Source organism: Pagrus major, chromosome 5, assembly GCF_040436345.1.
Source record: "Pagrus major chromosome 5, Pma_NU_1.0".
NCBI lineage: Eukaryota > Metazoa > Chordata > Actinopteri > Spariformes > Sparidae > Pagrus > Pagrus major.
In genome coordinates, this window is record NC_133219.1 from 4573442 (window position 1) to 4594707 (window position 21266).

The 21266-nt window shown below is 40.1% G+C and overlaps 1 protein-coding gene across 1 annotated transcript; it reads right to left on the bottom strand.

The window, feature by feature from the left end:
- Positions 1-12752: 12752 nt before the first annotated feature.
- Positions 12753-18032, bottom strand: LOC140996564 (leukocyte surface antigen CD53-like). The gene is made up of 8 exons (XM_073466997.1): positions 17953-18032; positions 17161-17241; positions 15879-16067; positions 15491-15565; positions 15062-15172; positions 14726-14833; positions 13929-14012; positions 12753-13201 (listed from the first exon to the last, which is right to left on the bottom strand). The coding sequence occupies exons 2-8, from the start codon at positions 17221-17223 to the stop codon at positions 13133-13135; spliced, it is 699 nt and encodes a 232-aa protein (XP_073323098.1). The 5' UTR covers positions 17224-17241; positions 17953-18032; the 3' UTR covers positions 12753-13132.
- Between the last annotated feature and the right edge of the window lie 3234 nt (positions 18033-21266).

Genomic DNA, 21266 nt, shown 5'->3' on the forward strand with positions numbered 1-21266 from the left:
ACTTTAAGTTTTAATATTTTTTCATGCGAGACAGTAACTGTCTAGATCCCTAATGTGCGGTTAGTTTACCCAAATGACGGCTGTTTAGAAGTTTGCTCTGACGTTTTTCAGAGAAGTGAAGCTCCACCTGTGGAGCAGATCAACGGCTTGTCACAGAGGCAGCAGCCCGTCTGGGGAGCTCGTTGGCCGGCCAACCTCCTTCGTCATCCCGGGAGAAAAGACGATCACTAATTAACTTACCCACAGGCCGCCGGCTGGTTACATTCTTTTTAGGAGACAAATGCTGGTCTCATTGATGAAATGTAACAATTGTGGCAGTCGCATTAGTTTGTTTGAATAAAAAGTGAAGCTTCATGTGTGTATTGGACAGAAGAGCAGCGCTGCTTGGGGGCTCTGTAGTCTACGTACATAAATCACCACATTTACATCAATAAATGTTTTACAATGAACCGATCCATCTGCATTAAATTTTATTAAGTTAACATGGTTTTGAATACAGGATTTGTGGCAAAAGCTTGTCACGTCTGCTTACGTGAAAGCCAACGGAGACTACTGATGACCTATGTGATTGTTGAAGGGGTGTCCCAATTTGTAGGGGTTGAAAGTCAACCCCTCCTTGTAGCTCTGTTTCAAGGGGCAAGGGTTAAGGGCTAGGGGTAGGGGTAGGGATGAAAATAAGAATTGGAATTCACCCTTACTCTTACTGTAGCCTTACTTGTCCTGTACTCTGAAGTTTCAAATATTTCTTACAGAGAGTGTCCTGAAGACTCCAGGGAGGGAGGAGGAGACGGAGGCGAAGATTTCCGAGGCTGTTGCCTTCTGCCTCAAATATGCCCCAGACAGGGTGGGCGGAGGTGGCAGGAAAAGCCAGATGCAGCAGTGACTGTTATTCTCCTGCCACCTCTGTTCTGGGGTATAACTGCACTGTCCTGTTGTTGTTGTTGTTGTTGTTTTTGTTTTTAAAAGTTAAGTTTTAAATATTCACTGTTTTTACATGTTCAAACAGTTTTTCCCTGAATGTTAAATGTGTTAAAATGTTGTTAAAATGTTAAAATTTTAAATATTCTTAAGTGTTTTATTAAAAAGCCTTTTTGTTAACCAGTCTTAGTTATTTACCCATACAGCTAAACAATGTCTTAAATGAATACTTACCAACAAAAGTTTAAACATCAAACTCCAATGTTGGATAGACACTGAATTCTAGTTAAATGAAAAATGGGTTGAAATCAAAACCCAACGTTGGTTTGACATTAAACTATACTGTTAAATAGATGTTGAACTGTAGTTGAACATGAAAATCCGTTTGACATCAAAATCCAATATTGGTTTGACATCAAAACATAATGTATGTTGGAGTTTTGTCGAAAAAGGGATGACCTCAAATCCCAATGTCGTTTAGACTTAAAATTCACATGTTGGGTGGATGTTATATTTTAATTGAAAAGAGTTGACGTTTAAACCCAATGTTGATTTGATATCAAAATCCAACGTCGCATAGCTATGTTGTATTGTAACTGAAAATGAAAATCGGGTTAACGTTAAACCCCAACGTTGATTTGATATCAAAAACCAACGTTGGATATATGTTATATTTTAGTTGAAAATGAAAATCTGGTCGATGTCAAAACCCAACGTTGATTAGATATCCAAGTCCAACATTGGATAGATCTTATATTTTAGTTGAAAATGCAAGTCAGGTAGGCGTCTAGATCCAACATTGAGTTGATATCAAAGTCCAACGTTTGCTGGATGTTATATTTTAGTTGAAAATGAAAATCTGGTTGACGTCAAAACCCAACGTTGATTAGATATCCAAGTCCAACGTTGGATAGATGTTATATTTTAGTTGAAAATGCAAGTCAGGTAGGCGTCTAGATCCAACATTGAGTTGATATCAAAGTCCAACATTTGCTGGATGTTATATTTTAGTTAACGTTAAATCCCAACGTTGATTTGATATCAAAATCCAACGTTGATTTGATATCAAAATCCAACGTTGGATATATGTTATATTTTAGTTGAAAATGAAAATCCGGTCGACGTCAAAACCCAACGTTGATTAGACATCCAAGTCCAAAGTTGGATAGATGTTATATTTTAGTTGAAAATGAAAATTGGGTTAACGTCTAAAACCAACGATGATTTGATATCCAAGTCCAACATTGGATAGATGTTATATTTTAGTTGAAAATGAAAATCGGGTTAACGTCTAAGACCAACGTTGATTAGATATCCAAGTCCAATGTTAGATAGATGTTATATTTTAGTTGAAAATGAAAATCCGGTTAACGTCTAAACCCAACGTTGATTTGATATAAAAATGTAACATCTGTCCAACGTTGGATTTTGATATCAGATCAACGTTGGTTTTAGACGTTAACCCAATTTTCATTTTCAACTAAATACTAACGTCCATTCAACGTAGGAGGGCAACGTCTCTATGACGTCTAATTGACGTCTGGTGCCAGCTGGGTTTGTCCACCGCTATGCAACACTGAATAGTTACAGACTGCGCATTTTCCACGGTCCTTTAGTCTGAAACCAAATAGTTAGAAATATGTCCCTTTATATATGGGACCGAAAGCCCAACCTGTTATCCGGGAGGTGACGTTAGCAGCTGGCTGTAGCCACAGGTTAACGGTTTGTTTGTGTCTGTGTAGCAACATTAGCCGCTTACACACAGCAATCCCGTATCAGAGACGATATTTCTGTCCCCCAGTATGCCGTCTTTGCTTTCGACTGTGCCTTTCAGACTGCATCAACCATAGCGGTAAATCGCCGCGCTTGTGTGTCGCTACACACAGCGAGCCGGCTTCCGGCTGCTTCGTGTGTGTAGGGAATAAGGCATCAGCTGCACTGCTGTGAAGAGTTCATGCACACTCCCGGCGATTCCAGGCGATAAACATTGCGGCTCTGAATACAGACAGATGAAAGAGGTGAGAAGCGAGTGACAGACGGAAAGACGAGTGAGCGATACAGGGAGAGAAGACAGAGAGACGAGTGAGCCGGAGACAACAGAGAAAAATAACCACACATGGCGCTCTCTAAGAAGAGAAAAGTGGACAGCGAAAACAGAGCTTTCAACCCAGAATGGACAGACTCATTCATTCTCCACAATGAACATTTTTAAAACTAAATATCGTTCCAGGCTCACCAATGAGCACCTGCACATGTGTATGAGAATGGCCCTGACACCATTCCAGCCCAGATTTAAAATCCTGGCAGGACAAGCTAGAGCTCAATTCTCTCACTGAACAACAGAAAGTGGGGGAGTTGGATATAAGAGGGAAAGGAAAAGAATCTGGAAACGCAAAAAAATGTTTTGTTTTCTTTTTAAATAAAGTACTTCAAAAATGAAGTACTTTATTTTAAGATGCACAATTTTTAAAAAGCTATTTTATAGTGCTGTCAGTTAAACGTGTTATTAACGGCGTTAACATAAACCCATTTTAACGGTCAATTTTTTTATAGCGAGATTAACGTTCTTTTTGGCCTAGCAAACTGTGTAGTTTTTTTCACACGCTGTTGCAACAACTAGTAACGTTAGAAAAACTACAACACCACACCGGACCTAGCTAGACCGGAAACAAAATAACAGGCACGCCGTTTGGGCTTGCGAGCCGGCCAAAGTGTAGTAGACACGTTACGTTTTGAGTGGATGGCGAGCGCGAGACGCCAAAATGGATGCCAATAAGATTCTGAATGGAAAGTTTACTTTTAAACAGTTGCCAAATGGTTCCATTGACAAGACCAAAGTGATCTGTGTCTTTTGTCGTTGCGAACTGAGCTATTATCGTAGCACGTCCAGTCTGAAATACCACTTGATGGCAAAGCACACAGCTGATGCAAATTCTCCGCCCCCTCGTCATCGCGTCAAAAATAAATCAAGGGACATTTAGAATAGATACAAATGTGCGATTAATTGCGATTAATTGTGAGTTAACTATGACATTAATGCGATTAATCGTGGTTTTAATCGTTTGACAGCACTACTATTTTATTTATTTTCACTTTTATTTTTAAATGCAGCCCTTCTTTTCTTTAAAGAGAGAAGAAAATATCACACATCTACAGTATTATATATCTGTATAATTAAATGTTAAGTGACAATAAATATTGTCAAAATGTTTTTGAATTGTTCTTTCTTTATTTGATTAGACAGTCAGTTGTTCATTACATGTAGACATTGATACAACTACTAGGCTACTTCAATATACAGTATATCACACTAAATCATAATGCAAGTTAGACATTATGGTGTTCTGGACCTTTGCTTGAGGAAATTTTCTCTAACTGGACCTATTTGATTTTAGTTGAATACCCCTGGCATAGAGGTTGGAGAAGAGAAATAATCCATGAATGCCAAGCCGGTAAATGGATGAAATCTGGACTTTTGGCTCGTTGCCAGGGGTTGGCAAAACACACTATAGGGACGGACTAGACCTCTTCTGCCGGTGAGTAGTTGCACGTCATTTATATTTGAACTGGCATAGTTATTTCCTGCTGGGGTGTGCATGTGTGTTAAGCAGGGGTGTGTGCTTAACAGCCCCAATTGCTACAATGAGTACTTTTGATTTTCATGCCTTAGGTGTTTGGTAATCCCTGCAACTGCACTACTATCCAGTACAACAGTTACCATAGGTAAAATACAGAAGGCTGCAGCACAGCAAGAGAAAACCCTCAGTCTTACGGTGTTGCAGCATAAAAAGAAGAAAAAAATACCCATAAAATGTCAATTCTGCTTCTGTCATTTACATTATAAATCTATACTAAAACAAAAAAAACCTGCATTCACCTGATCCTGCTGCTTCGTCTTTCACTTAGATTAAGACTATTAAGATTTGACTATTTATTCATTCATTCTAGGAATGTACCAGCCTAATTAAGTTCCCGTAAAAATTTCGTTCATGTTCATAACACCTTTCAGTTTATCTTTCCAAACGCCCTTTTTTTTCACTGAATCCTATTTTGATTCATACTTAACCTCTTAAGCCCTGGCCATATTTTCAGAAAAAATACCTAAAAAGACATACCCAAAGTAAATGAAGGATTACTCCACTATAAAAACGTTCATATGCATGTTCTTGGTGTCTTTGGACATCTAGGGACTTCAGAGAATGTATTCCCAGTGTAAAAAATGTTGTGTCTGCCACTAGGCCTGAGTAAATTGGAATAAACCAGTGGAGAAATGTGAAATTTCTATCCTCGCCTGATTTTCCCCCCTATTTGACAGAGGATAAAACTATGCCAACAATGATTCCATGCAGACAGATGCCATTGATTACCTTCAGCAAATCCTTGTCTACATATTTATCAAATTTGATAGAATTTGAGCAAGGGGCTAAGCCTCCACTAAGGTTTTAGTAAGGATACAACCAGGCGGACACTCATTTTGGCACAGTTTGTGCCAAACTGTGCCAAATGGATTACTTTCCACTTCCCATGGAAACTGGCTGGAAAATACAACTTATGTCCATTAGACTAGTGTAATGCCATCTACTAGCTTTTGGGTATAACATTTACCTTGTGCTTCATCAATTTGTACCATTGTGCATAAGATATGTATAATTAAAATCAATGAAAACAACAACAAAATGTATCATTCATCACATGTAGTTTTATGAAAACAGTAATAGATATTAGCAGCAATAACCTAATAAAACAACTGTAACAACAATTAGAACAAGAGTAGAGTAAAAAAAGTGCAACAAATGCAACTATTTACAATGGGCTATAAGGGGGTGGGAGGGATGGCTTGCCAGCAGCAGGCTCATTTTTGAAGTCCCATGCCATGGTACTCGAGGAAGCAGTTTCTGTCAGGAACAAGGCAAAGTGACACATTGCACCTTGAGCAGTACATGGGTGTCTTCATGTCCCTGATTTTGTAGCCCGGCATCTGCTTGGCCTTCACCTTCTCCTTGGCTGCACAGACCACACACTTCCTGCGGTCCTGAGTGCCAGTGGTCCCTCTGAACACAGGCATGCAGGTGTTGGTGAGGCTCGGGCGGGGGGTGGCTTCAGCAACCAAAGCTTTAGCCTGCTCAACCATCTCCCTCATCAGAACTTCTCTGAATTGTTTGTGGGACATGGGGGTCTGGTTGTGGCTGCTGGCCACAGCGTTGTGCAGGATGTAGCTGTTGACGACAGCAATGTCGATGAAATGATAAAAAAACGTCTTGTACCACCGCATTGTCTTGCCATGCACCGAGTAGTAGTGGATGAGGGGGTCTGAGAGGTCCACCCCACCCATGTTGATGTTGTAGTCCCTGCACGCATCAGGCACATCCACAGGAGCCCTGTGCCAGTGTCCATCTGGCCCCTTCACCCTCCTCAGTACAGTGGCTCCGCTGTACGCCTTGTGAAAGGTGCTGCAGAGATTGACCACTTTAGTGTCCATCCACCGTGCAAATAGGAGGTTGCCCTCATGGATCCACCTAGTGTCTCCCCTCTCAGGCTTCTTTGGGAGGTCGTTGTTTGTCGTCCTTGGAAATCCCTCTCTATTTGTCCTAATGGTGCCACAAGCTGCCGTGTGATTTTTTAAAAGTTTATTGAAAAGGAGTGGACTGGTGTAAAAGTTATCAACATAAAGATGATATCCTTTTCCAAGGAGGTCAAACCTCATCAGGTCCATGACAGATGTGACACTGAGGCCATCATCCTTCTGTCCCCTCAGTTTGACCTTACTCTTATCTTTACCCTGATAAACAAAAAAATTGGAGGTGTAGCCAGTTTTAGAGTCTGCCAATACAAACAATTTGTAGCCGAATTTTGTTGGCTTATCTTTCATGTACTGCCTGAATCCAATGCGGGCTTTGCTTGCTACCATCCTTTCATCGATTGAGATGTTCTGGTACGGCTGGAAAAGGGAGTTACAGGCATTCACAATCTTGCCATAGAGTGGCTTGATTTTGAATAGCCTGTCGAACTGAGGTGTCCCTCTCTTTCTTTCATTCTCTTCATCTTCTGTAACATCAGACAGATGAAGAGACCAAAAGATGGCCTCAAACCGGTCCCTGGACATGCTGCTTTTGGGGAAAACAAATTGGTACGGCCACTCCCTCCTCCAGAAGTCTGCCCTGGAGTGCACATGTACCAAGCCAAAGAAGAGGATGATGGAAAGAAAGATGTAAAATGAGTCAACTGAGAGGGGAAACCACTTGTACTTGGAACCTTGTGCCAATCATCGCACAGCATTAGCATTTGTATTGTTTATAATGCTGCTCAGACTGCTGCTGCTGAAGAAAAGCTTGAAGAGGCTGAGGAGAGACCAGTCGACAGTGGTGTCAATCCTGGGGCCAGGTGGGTGTTTTGGCTCAAACTGTGGTGTTGGGGGTTCAACATCTGGCTCTTCCTTTGTCCTCCATCTCCCCTGCTGAGGCTCAAAGTCTCCAGCAGCCAGTTTTGGCCGCTTGCTGGCTTGGCCTCTACGGCCAGGACCACGACCTCTCTTAGTTGGCTTGTCAGGGGAAGAGGACTGGAGGATGCAGATCGGCGCCTGGAGGAACTGCGTGGTGGGAGGGCATAATCCACATCCTCATCTCCTTCATGATCACTGTTGTATGAAAACAGAGCAATAGATGTTGAAAGAAATATATTCAAAGGACTGACGAATCACATACATTTCTAACAGCAGAAAAGCATATAAATGTATCATTGAAGCAGTAAGAGACAAAACCTACACAAATAATCAGTACACAAACCTTGATAGGAGAGGTGATGCCTCAGATGGAGACACGGGTGGCTGAGTGTCTGGAGTGGGGGGGGGCTGAGGAGATGATGGGCCTGAAGCCTCACTCTCCTCTTCTTGTTGGCTATGAAAATGATGATAATAATTAGTATTTGGGACAAAATATGTAATGATGTATGTACATTCGACCAAAGGAGACAAAGGTAGTGGAAATGTGTAAAAATATTCAATATAATTGAGTAGCCCTGACCTATACTATATTGTGTTTGCACTTGTATGCACTTTATGTGTATATATTTTTGTATACAGTATTTGGGACGACACACATAATCCAATGTGTGCAAACCACGACCAAAAGAGAACAAACACAGTGAAACATCTACAAAAAAAAATAGTATTGAATTGAATTGCCCTGCTGTATACTGTACTGTGTTTACATATAACCTCTTCAGTGTATTCTGTACAGTACAAAGCACAGCCTGCCCAAAAATGACTCACTCACACAATAACATTTTTTTATAATAATAAAATAAAAAAATAAAATATAATATATTTTATAACTTTTGACCACAAAACAGCAAAGGTAAGATGCATTTTACGATTTTGTGAAGTTTATTTTCGCTACTCTTTGGCTGCTAGTTCGCCAAATTTACGTCCCACAGTGAAGGGGGAGACATCTTTGTAGTCAGCAGAGCCTCTGCTTTCATATGACATGTCGTTTATTCGGTTAGCATCTGTTAGCATGACGTGGTGAATGTCGTTTGTTTGGTTAGCATCTGTTAGCATGATGTGGTGAAATGAGAAGTGGCAGAAAAGTGGACCTGCGCTGTTTTCGCGTTTTTGTTACATGCCAACATAACGTTACTTGCTTGGGGTTTGAGGTGTGTTTCGTTTGGTTGGCAGTGCTTAGGATGGGCTTTTAGCACAAAAATTAGCCATTAGAAAGAAATACAAATACTTACTCGTGAACGTGATCCACGCCGCGCGTAATTGCCTCTTCTTCTGAGCCGCCACTCTCGGAGTCAGATGAATCCAAAAAATCAATTTCCGACCCTCTTTGAATCTCAGCCAAAATTTCAGCCATGTCCCTGTATCTCTTTGCCATTGTGGCCACAAAAACACTAAATACTAAAAAAAAAAACAACAAAAAACACTTACAACCGACTGAATGGTGACAGAGGTCGACACGCCTGTTACAGAGAGCTAGCGCCACCCTACGTGCACTGTTCGTAATGGCGCACTGCAAGGCATTTTCGCTGTTACCTTTACGCTGGGTTTCCATCTCTGCTGGGTATTGTAGTCCATAGAAGGCTTGGTCTCATTCAATTCAGGAGCTCCTCCCCTTTCAAAGGACTACAAACATGGTCGCACCACATTGTGTTCTACGATGATGCAAGGCATTTACTTCCTCAGATCACACTTTTTAAATGTTGCAGATTTCACACCAACAAGGTTTAAAATCATCTCTAAATACTAACGTTTTCACTAAAATGCACGTCCGACCTTCTTTTGTGAACATTAGAGTATAACATTTGATCAACAATTGAAAGTAAACACCGTTGTCCTGTCTTACTACTTTTTTTTACTGTGTTTATTACTGTCGGGTTTTTTCGGCCCGCCCACGGGCCGAACGGGTTTAAAGGGTTAAAAGTTCTATTTTATTAGATTTTATTTATGTATGTACGTATGTATTTAATTAGTGCATTCTTTCTATTTATATAAATTGAATTACAAAGTGCAGTTATTGACCCTTTGCACGTGACGTCACGTTCCACTCACGCGAGATACAAACGCCATGATGGACGGCAAAAGAACACTGGACTCAATAGAAAGACAAGAAGGCTCGTTATTGTTCCTGACATTTTGTGGTTTTCTATCGGTTTTAACTTAATTTTATGTTGTTAAAATGGGTATTTCCTGCTGTGCCGTGCAGTGTACCAACAGACAAGGCTGCAAACCTGATCTAGCCTTTTACAGAATTCCCTTTGAGAAGGACAGAAAACGGCTACGAATAGCTGCAATTAATCGCAAGGACTGGCAGCCCTCAAAATACTCGAGGATCTGCAGCGAGCATTTTGTACAAGTTAAGTTTCATATTAAAATGTTACCAAAGTTATGTTAGAGTCAGTCAAAACAAATTCAATGTAGTTAGCTCACGTAGCTACCGTTAGCTAATAAACTCAAGTAGGGTTTGTTTACTAGCCCTAGCGATGCTAGCTGGCTAGTCCTTCTCAGGACTCTGTTTGTATCTTCTGTCCTTCTCAAAGGGAATTCAAAGGCTAGATCAGGTTTGCAGCCTTGTCTGTTCGACTCTGAGAAACACGGAGTTTTATGGTCAGTTTCAGACAGCTAAATGCACTACATTACCCACAATTCTTCAAATTATGAGAAGTAATCTGAAAACCGTTTTTACACAATTTATTTCAAAATGAAATAAAATTCAAATACGAACTGATCAAAAGTTATAAATAATTAAGCTAAAGTCTTAGAATATCATTTAATTTCAGCTCGCTGTGAGTGAGAGGTCAACAGCTTTCAAGGTCAGTGATTGGATGTTTTATTTGCAATGCATCTTGGGACTTGTAGTTGACACCATTCAGTCAGGACATGAGGAACCTTAATTGACCCACACCCAGGTAAGTGGCAAGAAACACTCCTGATCATTTAAATGCCGGCAAAAATAAAAGCATAACAAAAATTAATCGTCCCAAAACAGCAGTTTGTGTAAGAGACAGAGTCGGAGAGAAACTTCCTCTGTAACAATTTTTTTCCTTTGCAAGTTATTCACTTGAAAAATTTTTGTTTGGCTAGCTAGCTTACGTCAGTGCAGAATGAATTATGTAGTAGTAGTAACGTTAGCCCAAAGTAGGCTTTAACTTTTCCAATGTAGCTGAATCAGAGGAATCGAGTAAATTGTGTCCTGTCTACTTATTAGTGGAACTCATTTCTTACACTAACAGAAATGAGTGATGAATATGAATAACTAAATAATCTTGTGAATGTGGTAAAGTATGTCCTGCTGTCTGAAAAACAGGTGGCAGAATAGCTTAGCCCCATCTGAGAAACAGTTACAGAAGATGTAAAAAAAAAAAAAAAAAAGAAAAAATTCAGAGTCTCAGGTAATAAAATTGATGACAGTATGTATTATATATTGCTGTAAGTTATATGTTAGTATTACTGTACACTGTTTTGAACAAGAAATGCCTTGTTTTAACATTGTGATGTAAAGCTGTAAAGAAATAGCAGTGTTAGGTGTTAAATTATAATATACCAAAACCTCACTTGTCATCTGTGTTTAAGTGCATGTTAATAGTGAGCATGAAAAAAGTAATCCGATTTAAACCAGTGGAAGTTTACACGCTATGCCCAGTATTGACAGCATGTAATATTTTTTATCACTTCTTTTGCAATAGGACTATTATACATGAACAAAATAACATACTGTATTTGTGTTTTTCCCCATGAATTGATACTGTAATCACTTTACAGCAAACATATCTGATCCCTATATGTTTCACTCTCATATGCAGAATGACGAAGCCTCAAAAAAAGCTGTGCCCCGCCTGCCAGGCCCCAAATTCCCTTGGGAGGAAGACTTGCATAGAGTGCGTGTGCCCTTTTCACATTAATGAGGAATTTAAAAAAAACAAGACAAGCTGAAGGACAATCGCTGGGCATCATCTGTAAAAAAAAAAAAGAAATTCCAGCAGGACCATCAAGTCGGCCCAGCTATCTGTGAGTTTTAATCACTCTGATTTAACAAGGGGTTGGCCTCTCACACAACTACATAATGATCTTATTTGTCAGTCAGTCTTGCTTTTTAGTTAATGTGAAACCAACCTCAGGGCTGTAACAAACCATGATTTGTTATTATTGATCAATATGATTGTTACACTTTCACTTAACATTATGTATGAAATACATAAATATTATGACAATATGCACAAAGCTTAGCTACTAAGAGCTGAGCAAAAAAGGGACCTTAACATTTGTCAAAGCAGTGAAGTTGCTCTTGAGCTGTTGCTGATTAGCCTTACTCCTGTCATGCCAAGGTGTAACTGCATATATTTTTCTTCTCTGTAATTCTTGCAGGTTTTTAAACTAAATGCCCTTGGCTACTGTCCGGTCCTGTTTCTGGGGACATGATGCATCAAATCTCCGAAACTGATGGGGTTGTCCGAGAGACAATGAGGAATATTTCCGGGTGTCAGGTTCACAGTTATCCAATGGGACTGACGCTCACGGCGTCTTTCAACGCCGCGGCCTGGTCCAGTAGTCAGGAGTGAATGGATGGGCTGGATCACTTGCTCTGAGCGTCACATATCGCCGCGAAGGGGATTACATTGGAATCAATTGAAATCCCCGTGCGTGGAAATAAGACGCTGAGGGAGACCTTGAGCGTCAGTAAACAACGTGAAAGGGCCCTTACCAAGCGTCGGTTTTTGACGCGTCGGGAGTGAGACTGTGTTGGCATATAGTGCAATTTTGCGAGAAAAAACCCCCAAACGTTCTTGGCATAAATGGGTGTGGCCTACATGATCTGAGTCAGTTCAATGCAGGGAACACTGCCATGTAAAGCTTTTGAATGAGGGGTAACCGTTTTGGTTTGAGGTAGTGGCACCAAGAGAGTTTTCTGTAGATGTAGGTGGGCTAGATACGAGCACCAAATGTCATGAATGTACATCAAAGTAGCTGCAGGGGCTGCTGTAAAAAGTACAGAAAATGTTAATTTCCTGTTGCCACTAGGTGGGGCTATGACTATAACAGAATACTGGTATGTTAACGTCTTCAGGCTTTTGAATTTTGAGTAAAGCTTTAACATATAAGTGTTTCAGTATGTCTAGGCCCTCAAAAGGCGATTTACTTTAGGCATGTAGAGAATAATAATTCCTTGCATTTCAAAAGGGTCCTCGCACCATTCGCATAATTAAAACCTTCGAAGATCTTAAATATTGGAGTGACCTGTGGTTCAAACTTGGACTAGCACCCGTCTCAGGGAGACCACAGGCTGGATACACACACACACACAAAAAAAAATCACACAAATAGAAACAACTCCAAGGTATGGGTTTAAAGCATGTTTGCTGGTTTATTAAGCAGGGTAAAATAGTATGAGTTTAAGTTTTCTTTTCCAGTTGATCAAAACATATGAAATCACAAAATTAAAAAACTGTTACAAAGGAAGAAAATGATTGAAAACTCAAAACAGTTTTTTAATGATAATAGGAAGAGTCCTATAAGATTGATTTATTCAAGATCAATAGGTCTAGGTCACAATCGTCCAGTTCAAACTGTTTTTGAAGTAATGTTTTGTTGGCTTGATTTTTTATGGCTGAAAATGGCAACCTTTCTGGTATTTGGATCAGTTTAATAAACAGGGAAAAGCAACCTGTTGACATGCAGAAAGTTGATTTAATTTGCAGATACATTTTTATTGGCCTCTTTTCACTTGTAACCCAGCCCTCGTCGACTGAAGTGGCAAAAGAGAGGGACGGTGATAGACAGACAAATAAACTGTAAACAAAGAAGACAAGAAACATAATTAAACGAATATCAAACAAACTAATAAGACAAACTTACAATATACTGTACATTGTTCCAGCTTTAAGGTAAGCAAACAATATTAATGTTAAATACAGTTTACAGAACTTAAGCCACTGTGCAAGGGCAACAGCTGCTATTTTTATACAAACATACACATCAAATGACTATGTATTATGTAAACAAGGTTGCTTACCTGCAGTTAGCCTCTTTCAGCTTACTATTTAGGTTGTAGCACAAAAACTTTACTGTTTTGGTTCACTCTCACCGCTATGATCATTTATAACATAACTGATAAACCCACAGTGCACTTTTAGAGCACCCTGAAAGTTTTGGATGGCTAATAGTAATTAGCAAGTGGGCTTAAAATGAATTGTTCTCATACAGCAGGGCACAAATTAACCATGCTAATTTAGTTCTGTTGAGACAGCCATCAGCTGTCTTTAGCTTTGCTGTACAGAGCTCATGGCCTTCAATATGGCAGCCATTGAAACTACCTCAAAAAGTAATTCAATATTGCATCTCAAAGTGGTAAACTGCAGCTACATGGCTCCCTGTCAAGTTACATTGAAACATTTGTCGCAGATGGCTAACAGACAACACCTGCTAGGAATTCAGTAACAGGATTTTTGTAAGTGCAACATGCTTTAAAATTTGATCCAAGGCTTGAGTAAACCTTGTATATATGTAAGTACTTTACCTGTATGATAAACATTGTTACAACGCCTGCACCTGTGCTAAGATAATTTCTGGCAAACCAGTTCCTCAGTTTCAAGAGACAACCCTGAAAGACAAAATGTTTAGAGTAATCTTTAATTTACACAGGCTGTTATTTGTCTGAAACAGTCAAACTCAGAAATAAATAAAGAAATAAAGAAAGCTCAATAAATAAATTAATATGCCATTAAATTCACCAAAAATAATATTGAAAAATACATTTGGCGATTGATTAATATAAATGTGACATAAATTAGTATTTCTGCTTTAATTTGCCTCTATATTTATCTACCTTTGTATTAATTCAACTATTCATTTACTTTTCGTTTGATCTAGATAATATTATATGGAGAAAATATTTTCTGGTTCCCTCTGATGTCCCACAGGTGCTCTGCCTGAACTCCAAGTCATTTACAGAGTTCCCCTGATAGACATATAACTTAAAGTTGTTGTTAAAGTAACTGCTAACTACTGCTAACTGTAGCATAGCTGAATTAAAACAAAAGGAAAACAAATACAGAGGCAAATTAAAGCAAATATACATTTATGTCACATTTAATAAATAAATAAATTAATGAATTTACAATTTTATTTTTGGTGCATTTAATGGCACATTTATTTATTTATTGAGTCACAAAACAGAATTCGATGATATGCATCACTAAAATGTGAAAAACCAATTTGATGACACTGATGAAGCTATGAGGGACTATTGTGTGTCTATTTGGAGATCCTTTTGAGAACCAGGTGTTTATATGAAAATAATGAAGTATAAGTAACCTCTTGCCAGTTGGCCTGGGAGAGGGTGATACAGGGGTCCTTGGTACAACATGAGATTGGGACATTACCCTTCCAGTCTGCCTCACCATGAACTCCACAGCACCTAAACTGTACAAAAAAACCTTCTTCAATAAATGAATATCTATGAATTTGAGCAGGGGGAAAGGAATGACTACTACTTTGATCTACATGAGAGTGTGCAAAATATCGGCAGTAAAACATATTCATATATGATATGATATATTATATGTTATGGTAATGCTGTATGAAAATCTTAACATAAAGAAATTGTAAAGACAAAAAGTAATGGAGGAAGAAGAGTGGTGGATCACTTACCAGATGTTGGACAGCATCAAAGTCATCTTTAATGGTCTTGTTGCCTTCTGGACTGGACTGTCTGTAGATCTCCAAGCTTTGCATGAGGTCTCTCTCAAAGTATGTGTCAATCTGCAGACAGGTTAGCTACATTATCTGCAAATCAATGCTGTCTACTGGACATTAAAGACATCAACCTCTAGTTTCATGGCATTATGCGCTGGTGGAAGGACCAAGGGCCATAACAAGGACTGGAAAAAGTTGGTTGCGTGGGTTGTCTGAACCTCATCGCAGTTTAACAGATGTTAATCTGGAAAATGTCTGTCTAAAAAATGTGTTAGCCAAACAGTTTGATGTAAAACTGTTTCAAGGAGAGTGCCATATCAATCAAATGATCAAAAATAATCGTTTATAAATGTATTGTTGTGTAGGCTACATAAACGCTCCTACCTCTCTGCTGTAGACCAGGAACACACAGGCCATGGCCAGCTCCACCAGCATCAGGATGAACAGCAGGATGAAAAACTGCGAACAGACAATCAGATTCAAACATGAGTGAGTTTTTCATAATATGTACCTTAGTTTGCTATTTGTACATGAGTCAGACAATACACTCACAGTCCACCTCATTAGGTACACCTGTACAATGGCATGTAATCCAACAGCTCTGTCATGAATTCCTCTTTTAGGCATGTTTTCAAATTTTTTTTAGTTTTTGCGAAAGACAGTCAATTCATTCTGGCTTCATGCGCCACTGACCAGCTTCATAGAAATGAATGGGACTTCGCCTCCATGCCTGTGTCCAGGTATAATTAGTAGGTTCATGCTTCATACTCACACTGATGAGCATGCAGCGGTTCTCCCTCAAGCCTCCTAACACTCCCAAGTAACATACACAGGTAACAATGGTACCAGTGACCACCAGGGTGTTAGCAGGGTAGATGGGCCAGAAGGTGGTGACGAGTGAGGCGAACTTGGAGTGCATCATCTGGAACTCCCCAAAGGCCACTACAAATGCACCGCACAGCTCCACAGGAGAGAAAAAAGCTCACATTATTATTCTGGGTAGGTTGGACTGTACATCTTGAATTTCCGTCGTCAAAGGCCATTTTACATTCTAAGGGTGCACTCACACTTGGCCCAGTTGATCCGTACTGTGCCGAAGCATGATTGTCCCTCCTCCCCAGTCCCCTGATGCCCTGCATTCACATTGCTCCGGCCGCAACCGGGATTTAGCACGGTACATAGGTCATCACAGTACATAGGTCATCACTTCGTAGCGCCTTTGTGGCACAATGGAGGACAACAGAGAGAACATGACTTTACTGACTTTCTTGGCTTATTTTGTGTTGTTTTGGTCATAGACGGCCCTCTGACTTTCCAGGATTTCTTGATTATGCAAGGCGGTGTAATACATGATTATACCTCATGTCCACGTTGTGCACCCGTGCTTGTGAACATGCATGAGCAACAGTACGATGCTGAAGCACACCTCTTCCAACCGTACCAGGTCCAAAGAAGTGTACTGTACTTGAGCATGGTACGGAGGGCTCACACTAGTCAAACAAACTGGACTTTGGGGGTCAAACATGCTTGGGCGCAGTAATGATTGTCTAGTGTGAGTGCACCCTAAATGTCCACTGAAAGGAAGGCTATAATGATGAAACTTACACATGCTTGGTGTTTTCACAACTCCCGACTCTTGTCAAACTTCCTCCAGATTCATTTATTTTATTTTCTAAAGACAACCACTTTTAGTTGTTTTTATTCCAGGAGCACTCAAACAATTTTACTCTCACCATCTACTGCTTTCACTGTCCCCTGCAAGCCACCCAGCTTTTTGGAAGTGACATACCAAATCTCTGGAGTACCCCTTAAAAAGGTTGAAAGGTGAAAGCTTAGATTAAAATTAATAATCAAAACTAGGCAGGTTTTCATACAGTACCATTCTCCCCAGCAAGGGAACTTTACCAACCTGAAAAGTCCAACAATCGCCGTAATCCAAGTTTATATGCCCTGTCTATTTGTTGTAACAAGTATTACACATTCACAAGACAACACAGTTTTAGGTTTGAGAGGGTGTTAATGAGTGCACTGCATCCTGGTCTTTAAAAACCTACCCAGCACAGAAAGTTGAGAGCTATCACCATAGTTTTCAGGCACTTTACACACGAGCGACCCATCCTTCTGATGATCTTCCTCTGTAAGATTTGTGAGCATAGACAAGTTGGTTATAAAATACTACTACTATAAAATACTAGTTACATACAGAAAAACAGATTTTAAATCAAGTGGCAGTTACCCCTCACTATTTATGAAGCAAAACAAGTGAAGCTGCTGCTCCTCTTGGTGGCGGAGTGTTTACAGGACACCACTGTTTGATATGGCAACACTGAGGCGTGAGGCACAGCTGTGACCTATTCAGGCTCCAGTAAATCATTATTACCTACTCTTATCTCCAGATCAACCATTTGTTGCAAGTTTCTACCTTAATGTCTGAGAATGTGTGTTGTAAAGCAGCTTAGTACTTGTCTTCCTTTATGTTGACGAAAAAAAAAGAATGACTTCAGTGTCATTAGTCTTTGCTACACAATCTCTTTCCACAGTGGCATTCATTTTATGTAGCTCAGTCAGGTATTCTAGTATATAATTTAACAAAGGGATTTTTTAAAATGAATGATGGTTAATGATTAATGCTGATTGGTCATTTCTTATTGATTTTATTACTGAATTTGTATGTTTTGTTCTTTAGCAATAAAGCTGTTAATTGTACCAAAGTGTATATAGTCACAGTTATTATATATATCACAGTTAAAAGTGTGTGTGTGTGTGTGTATATATATACACACACACTTTTAACTGTGATTAGCTCATCAATCATAATATAACTAATTAAATATCAAGGAGCTTACCTTAAGTACAATGTATCCAGCAGTATTCCAGTAACAGATGCAGTGAGCAGTAATTTGGTGTCGTTCCTGACATTCCCAGTTTTGACTAACAGCAGACAGGTAGGAGGAAGTAGGAAATACAACTGAGGCCTGTGTCTACCAGCTGGCAGTAAAAACATACCTACATGACCGACACTAAAGAGGAGGGGCATCCACACTTACCAGCTAGAATGGCACTCAATATAGTGCCCAACAGACCCCTTTAACTCAGTCAAACCTAATTCAATATGAAATTCCATAGCCCTGTCTCACTCTAAATTTCAAACAGTTCATAACTGCTTAATCATAATTTAAAGGAACTTGGGGCAGGATTTGTGAAAAAATAAACATGCATTTTAAGTTTTTTAATGCTAATGGGTGATGAGGCGTTCAAAACCAAAAAGAATGAGCCCACCCACGTATCTCTCCATTGCCTTGAACAGGCTGTGTGCTGCATACTGTACTGCAATTTGTGGTCTGAACTTCCTGCGCAGTCCTGCGGACGTGACGTCAGATGACGCTGAATGCGTATCCTCGACGGTTTTCGACTTGGATACGCGAAGAAGACAAGCGCGGTGGACCCAAACTAGTGTTTGGGTCCACAGGGGCAGGGGCATATTTCACACCAATTCTTTTGTCTGCTATAAATGCTACTCAATAAATACAGTCAATTCCCTCCCTACCTGACTGGGGACTTTAATTGAAGAAAATGAGAAAACATTCCTGGAGTGTTCCTTTTATCTGGATCCCAGAATCACCAAAAGTTAATGGGGTCTATTCTGGGCTGAGGCCCATCCTTCATCCAAGTTTCGTGGAAATCTGTTTCCAGAGCCAGATTGGTCACAACAGTACAGTCAGTGTCAACAAATATTTCAATCAGGTGAGACTATTTTTTGAGTGAACATGAAGATTTATTGCCACGTGTACAAAAAGAATGAGAAAGATTCCAAAGTTAGAAAGTTAAGGTGCGTTCACACCGGACTTTTTATTTTTGTCGCTGTCGCTCGTGTCGCTCCAAAAAAATCGCTCTGTCGCTCAGCTGCAGTCGCTCGTCGGCACAATTCAACAGATCGCTCTGATGACGTCATTCAAGCGATTCCAGTGAATTTCACGTCGCTCGGAGTCACTCATTTCTTTTTTCCGTTTTGTATTTGTCTAGCATGGCTGACATTGTACCTGTTGCTACCGTTTACCTGTTGTGGAAGTCCCACAAGCGCCGTACAACCAAGCGTAGTCGGTTTTGGGTCCACAACATACTGAAGATGCGCACTGATCTCGGTGAATACCACCGGCTATTCCAGGAGCTGCGTCTGGACGGCAACCGTTTTCAACGGTATACGCGGCTGACAACGGCCCAGTTTGACGACCTGCTGGCGAGAATCGGAGGCAGGATTGCCCGGTTGGACACCAACTACAGGCGCTCCATCCCAGCTGAGGAGCGCCTGGCCATTTGTCTCCGGTGAGTGGCTTTGTGTGTGTGTTATGGCAATGCAACTATGTTGCACTCTACCCATGAAAAAATCACTGTACGGGACAAATGCAACTATGTTGATCTATGAGCCCAATGAAACGTTTCCCGTATGGGCCAAATACAAACATTTTTCTTAAATAGAATCGTGGCAGTTGAATTAATCTGGCCTAGTAGGAATCAAACATTAAACTATAGCCTACATTTCCCTCAATTCTGCCAGATGAGTTGAGTTCAGCACTGCATGTTAACATCAAGGTTACTACACAACAGACAGTGGTAATAACAGTTGAGATGAAACTGCATTGTCTTTACAGTAAGTGCAAAACAGTGTTTCTCAAATATCTAGCCTACAGTACAGGGAAAGAGTTGCAAATGGAGAAATATTTTAACTTTTGTTTTTTATTTAATAGCCTAGCCATATGAACTTAATTGTATGCCATGAATTGCAGATCTGCAAGCTTATAACACAATGTGTTGTGTAGATCTGCTATTTTTTATATTGTTATAACAAATTGAAAAGGGGTACTTGAGCTAGTTAAAGGGGGTACCTACCACAGTGATGAATAGTTTAATTCCAAAGCTCTATTAGTTATTATCATCATTTTTCACATTTTTTATGTATGTATTTCTATCTATTTTAACTGTTTGTCATTATTTATTTCTAGGTATGTAGGCTACTTGTAAACTCTCCTTTTTGCATTTCTATTTTTTTTCTTTAATTTCTTCAGATATCTAGCCACCGGTGACTTATACAGGACCATAGCCAGCAGCTTCCGTGTTGGGGTGTCCACGGTGTCTATGATTGTCCCTGAAGTTGCCAGTGCCATTTGGGAGAGCCTCGTAGGAGAATTCATGGCTGTGCCTACCACACAGGAGTGGAGGACTATCGCAAAGGAGTTTGAGGAGCGGTGGAACTTCCCTCTTTGCTGTGGTGCGATAGACGGCAAACATGTGTTCATTGCAGACGAGGCCTTTCCACTGCAGCGACACCTGATGAGGCCATTCTCCAGGGAAAGCCTGACCACAGCTCAACGCCGCATTTTCAACTACCGTTTGTCTCGGGCTCGGCTGGTTGTGGAGAACGCATTTGGCATCCTCTCGTCTCAGTGGAGAATGTACAGGCGTGTGATTGAGATTCGTCCAGAGGTTGCTGACATCTGTGTGAAGGCTACTTGTCTCCTCCACAATTACATTCAGAGCACAACCCCAACCCAGGCTGGGAGCATCATGCTTGGAGAGGTGGACCCCATGCCAGATCTGAGCAGAGTTGGTGCCAACAACGCTGGGATGGATGCCCTCGGTGTCAGGGAGGCCTTCACAGCGTACTTCTCTGAAGAAGGAAAAGTCCCCTGGCAACACACAGTGTAGCATATATGTGCACACCCTCTAAACGGCTCTTTTAAGAGCCACCCACACAAACCTAACGAGTATAATTCCTACAATATTGTGTGCAGTGCAAATGTACACCAAGATGGCTCTTTTACGAGTAACTCCATCCTTATATTTAGCATAACTCCAGCACTAATACTATCACGCAACAGCAAAATCAATATATATATTAATTAACACAATACATACATTTTCTTTTTTTGTCTCTTTCAGTTGTGATGGCATCCAATAACAGTGCTATTTACAAAGATCAAAAGGGAACATTAGGGATGATTCTTTACTATATATTCTTACACATTTTGGTAGGAGTTCAATTTATGAAAGGCAAAGCTTGTACAACTCAATTTATATAATAAATAAAATATAATAAAAAATTTAAACATTTCATTAACAGTGCTATTTACAAAGATCAAAGGGAACATTATGGATGATTCTT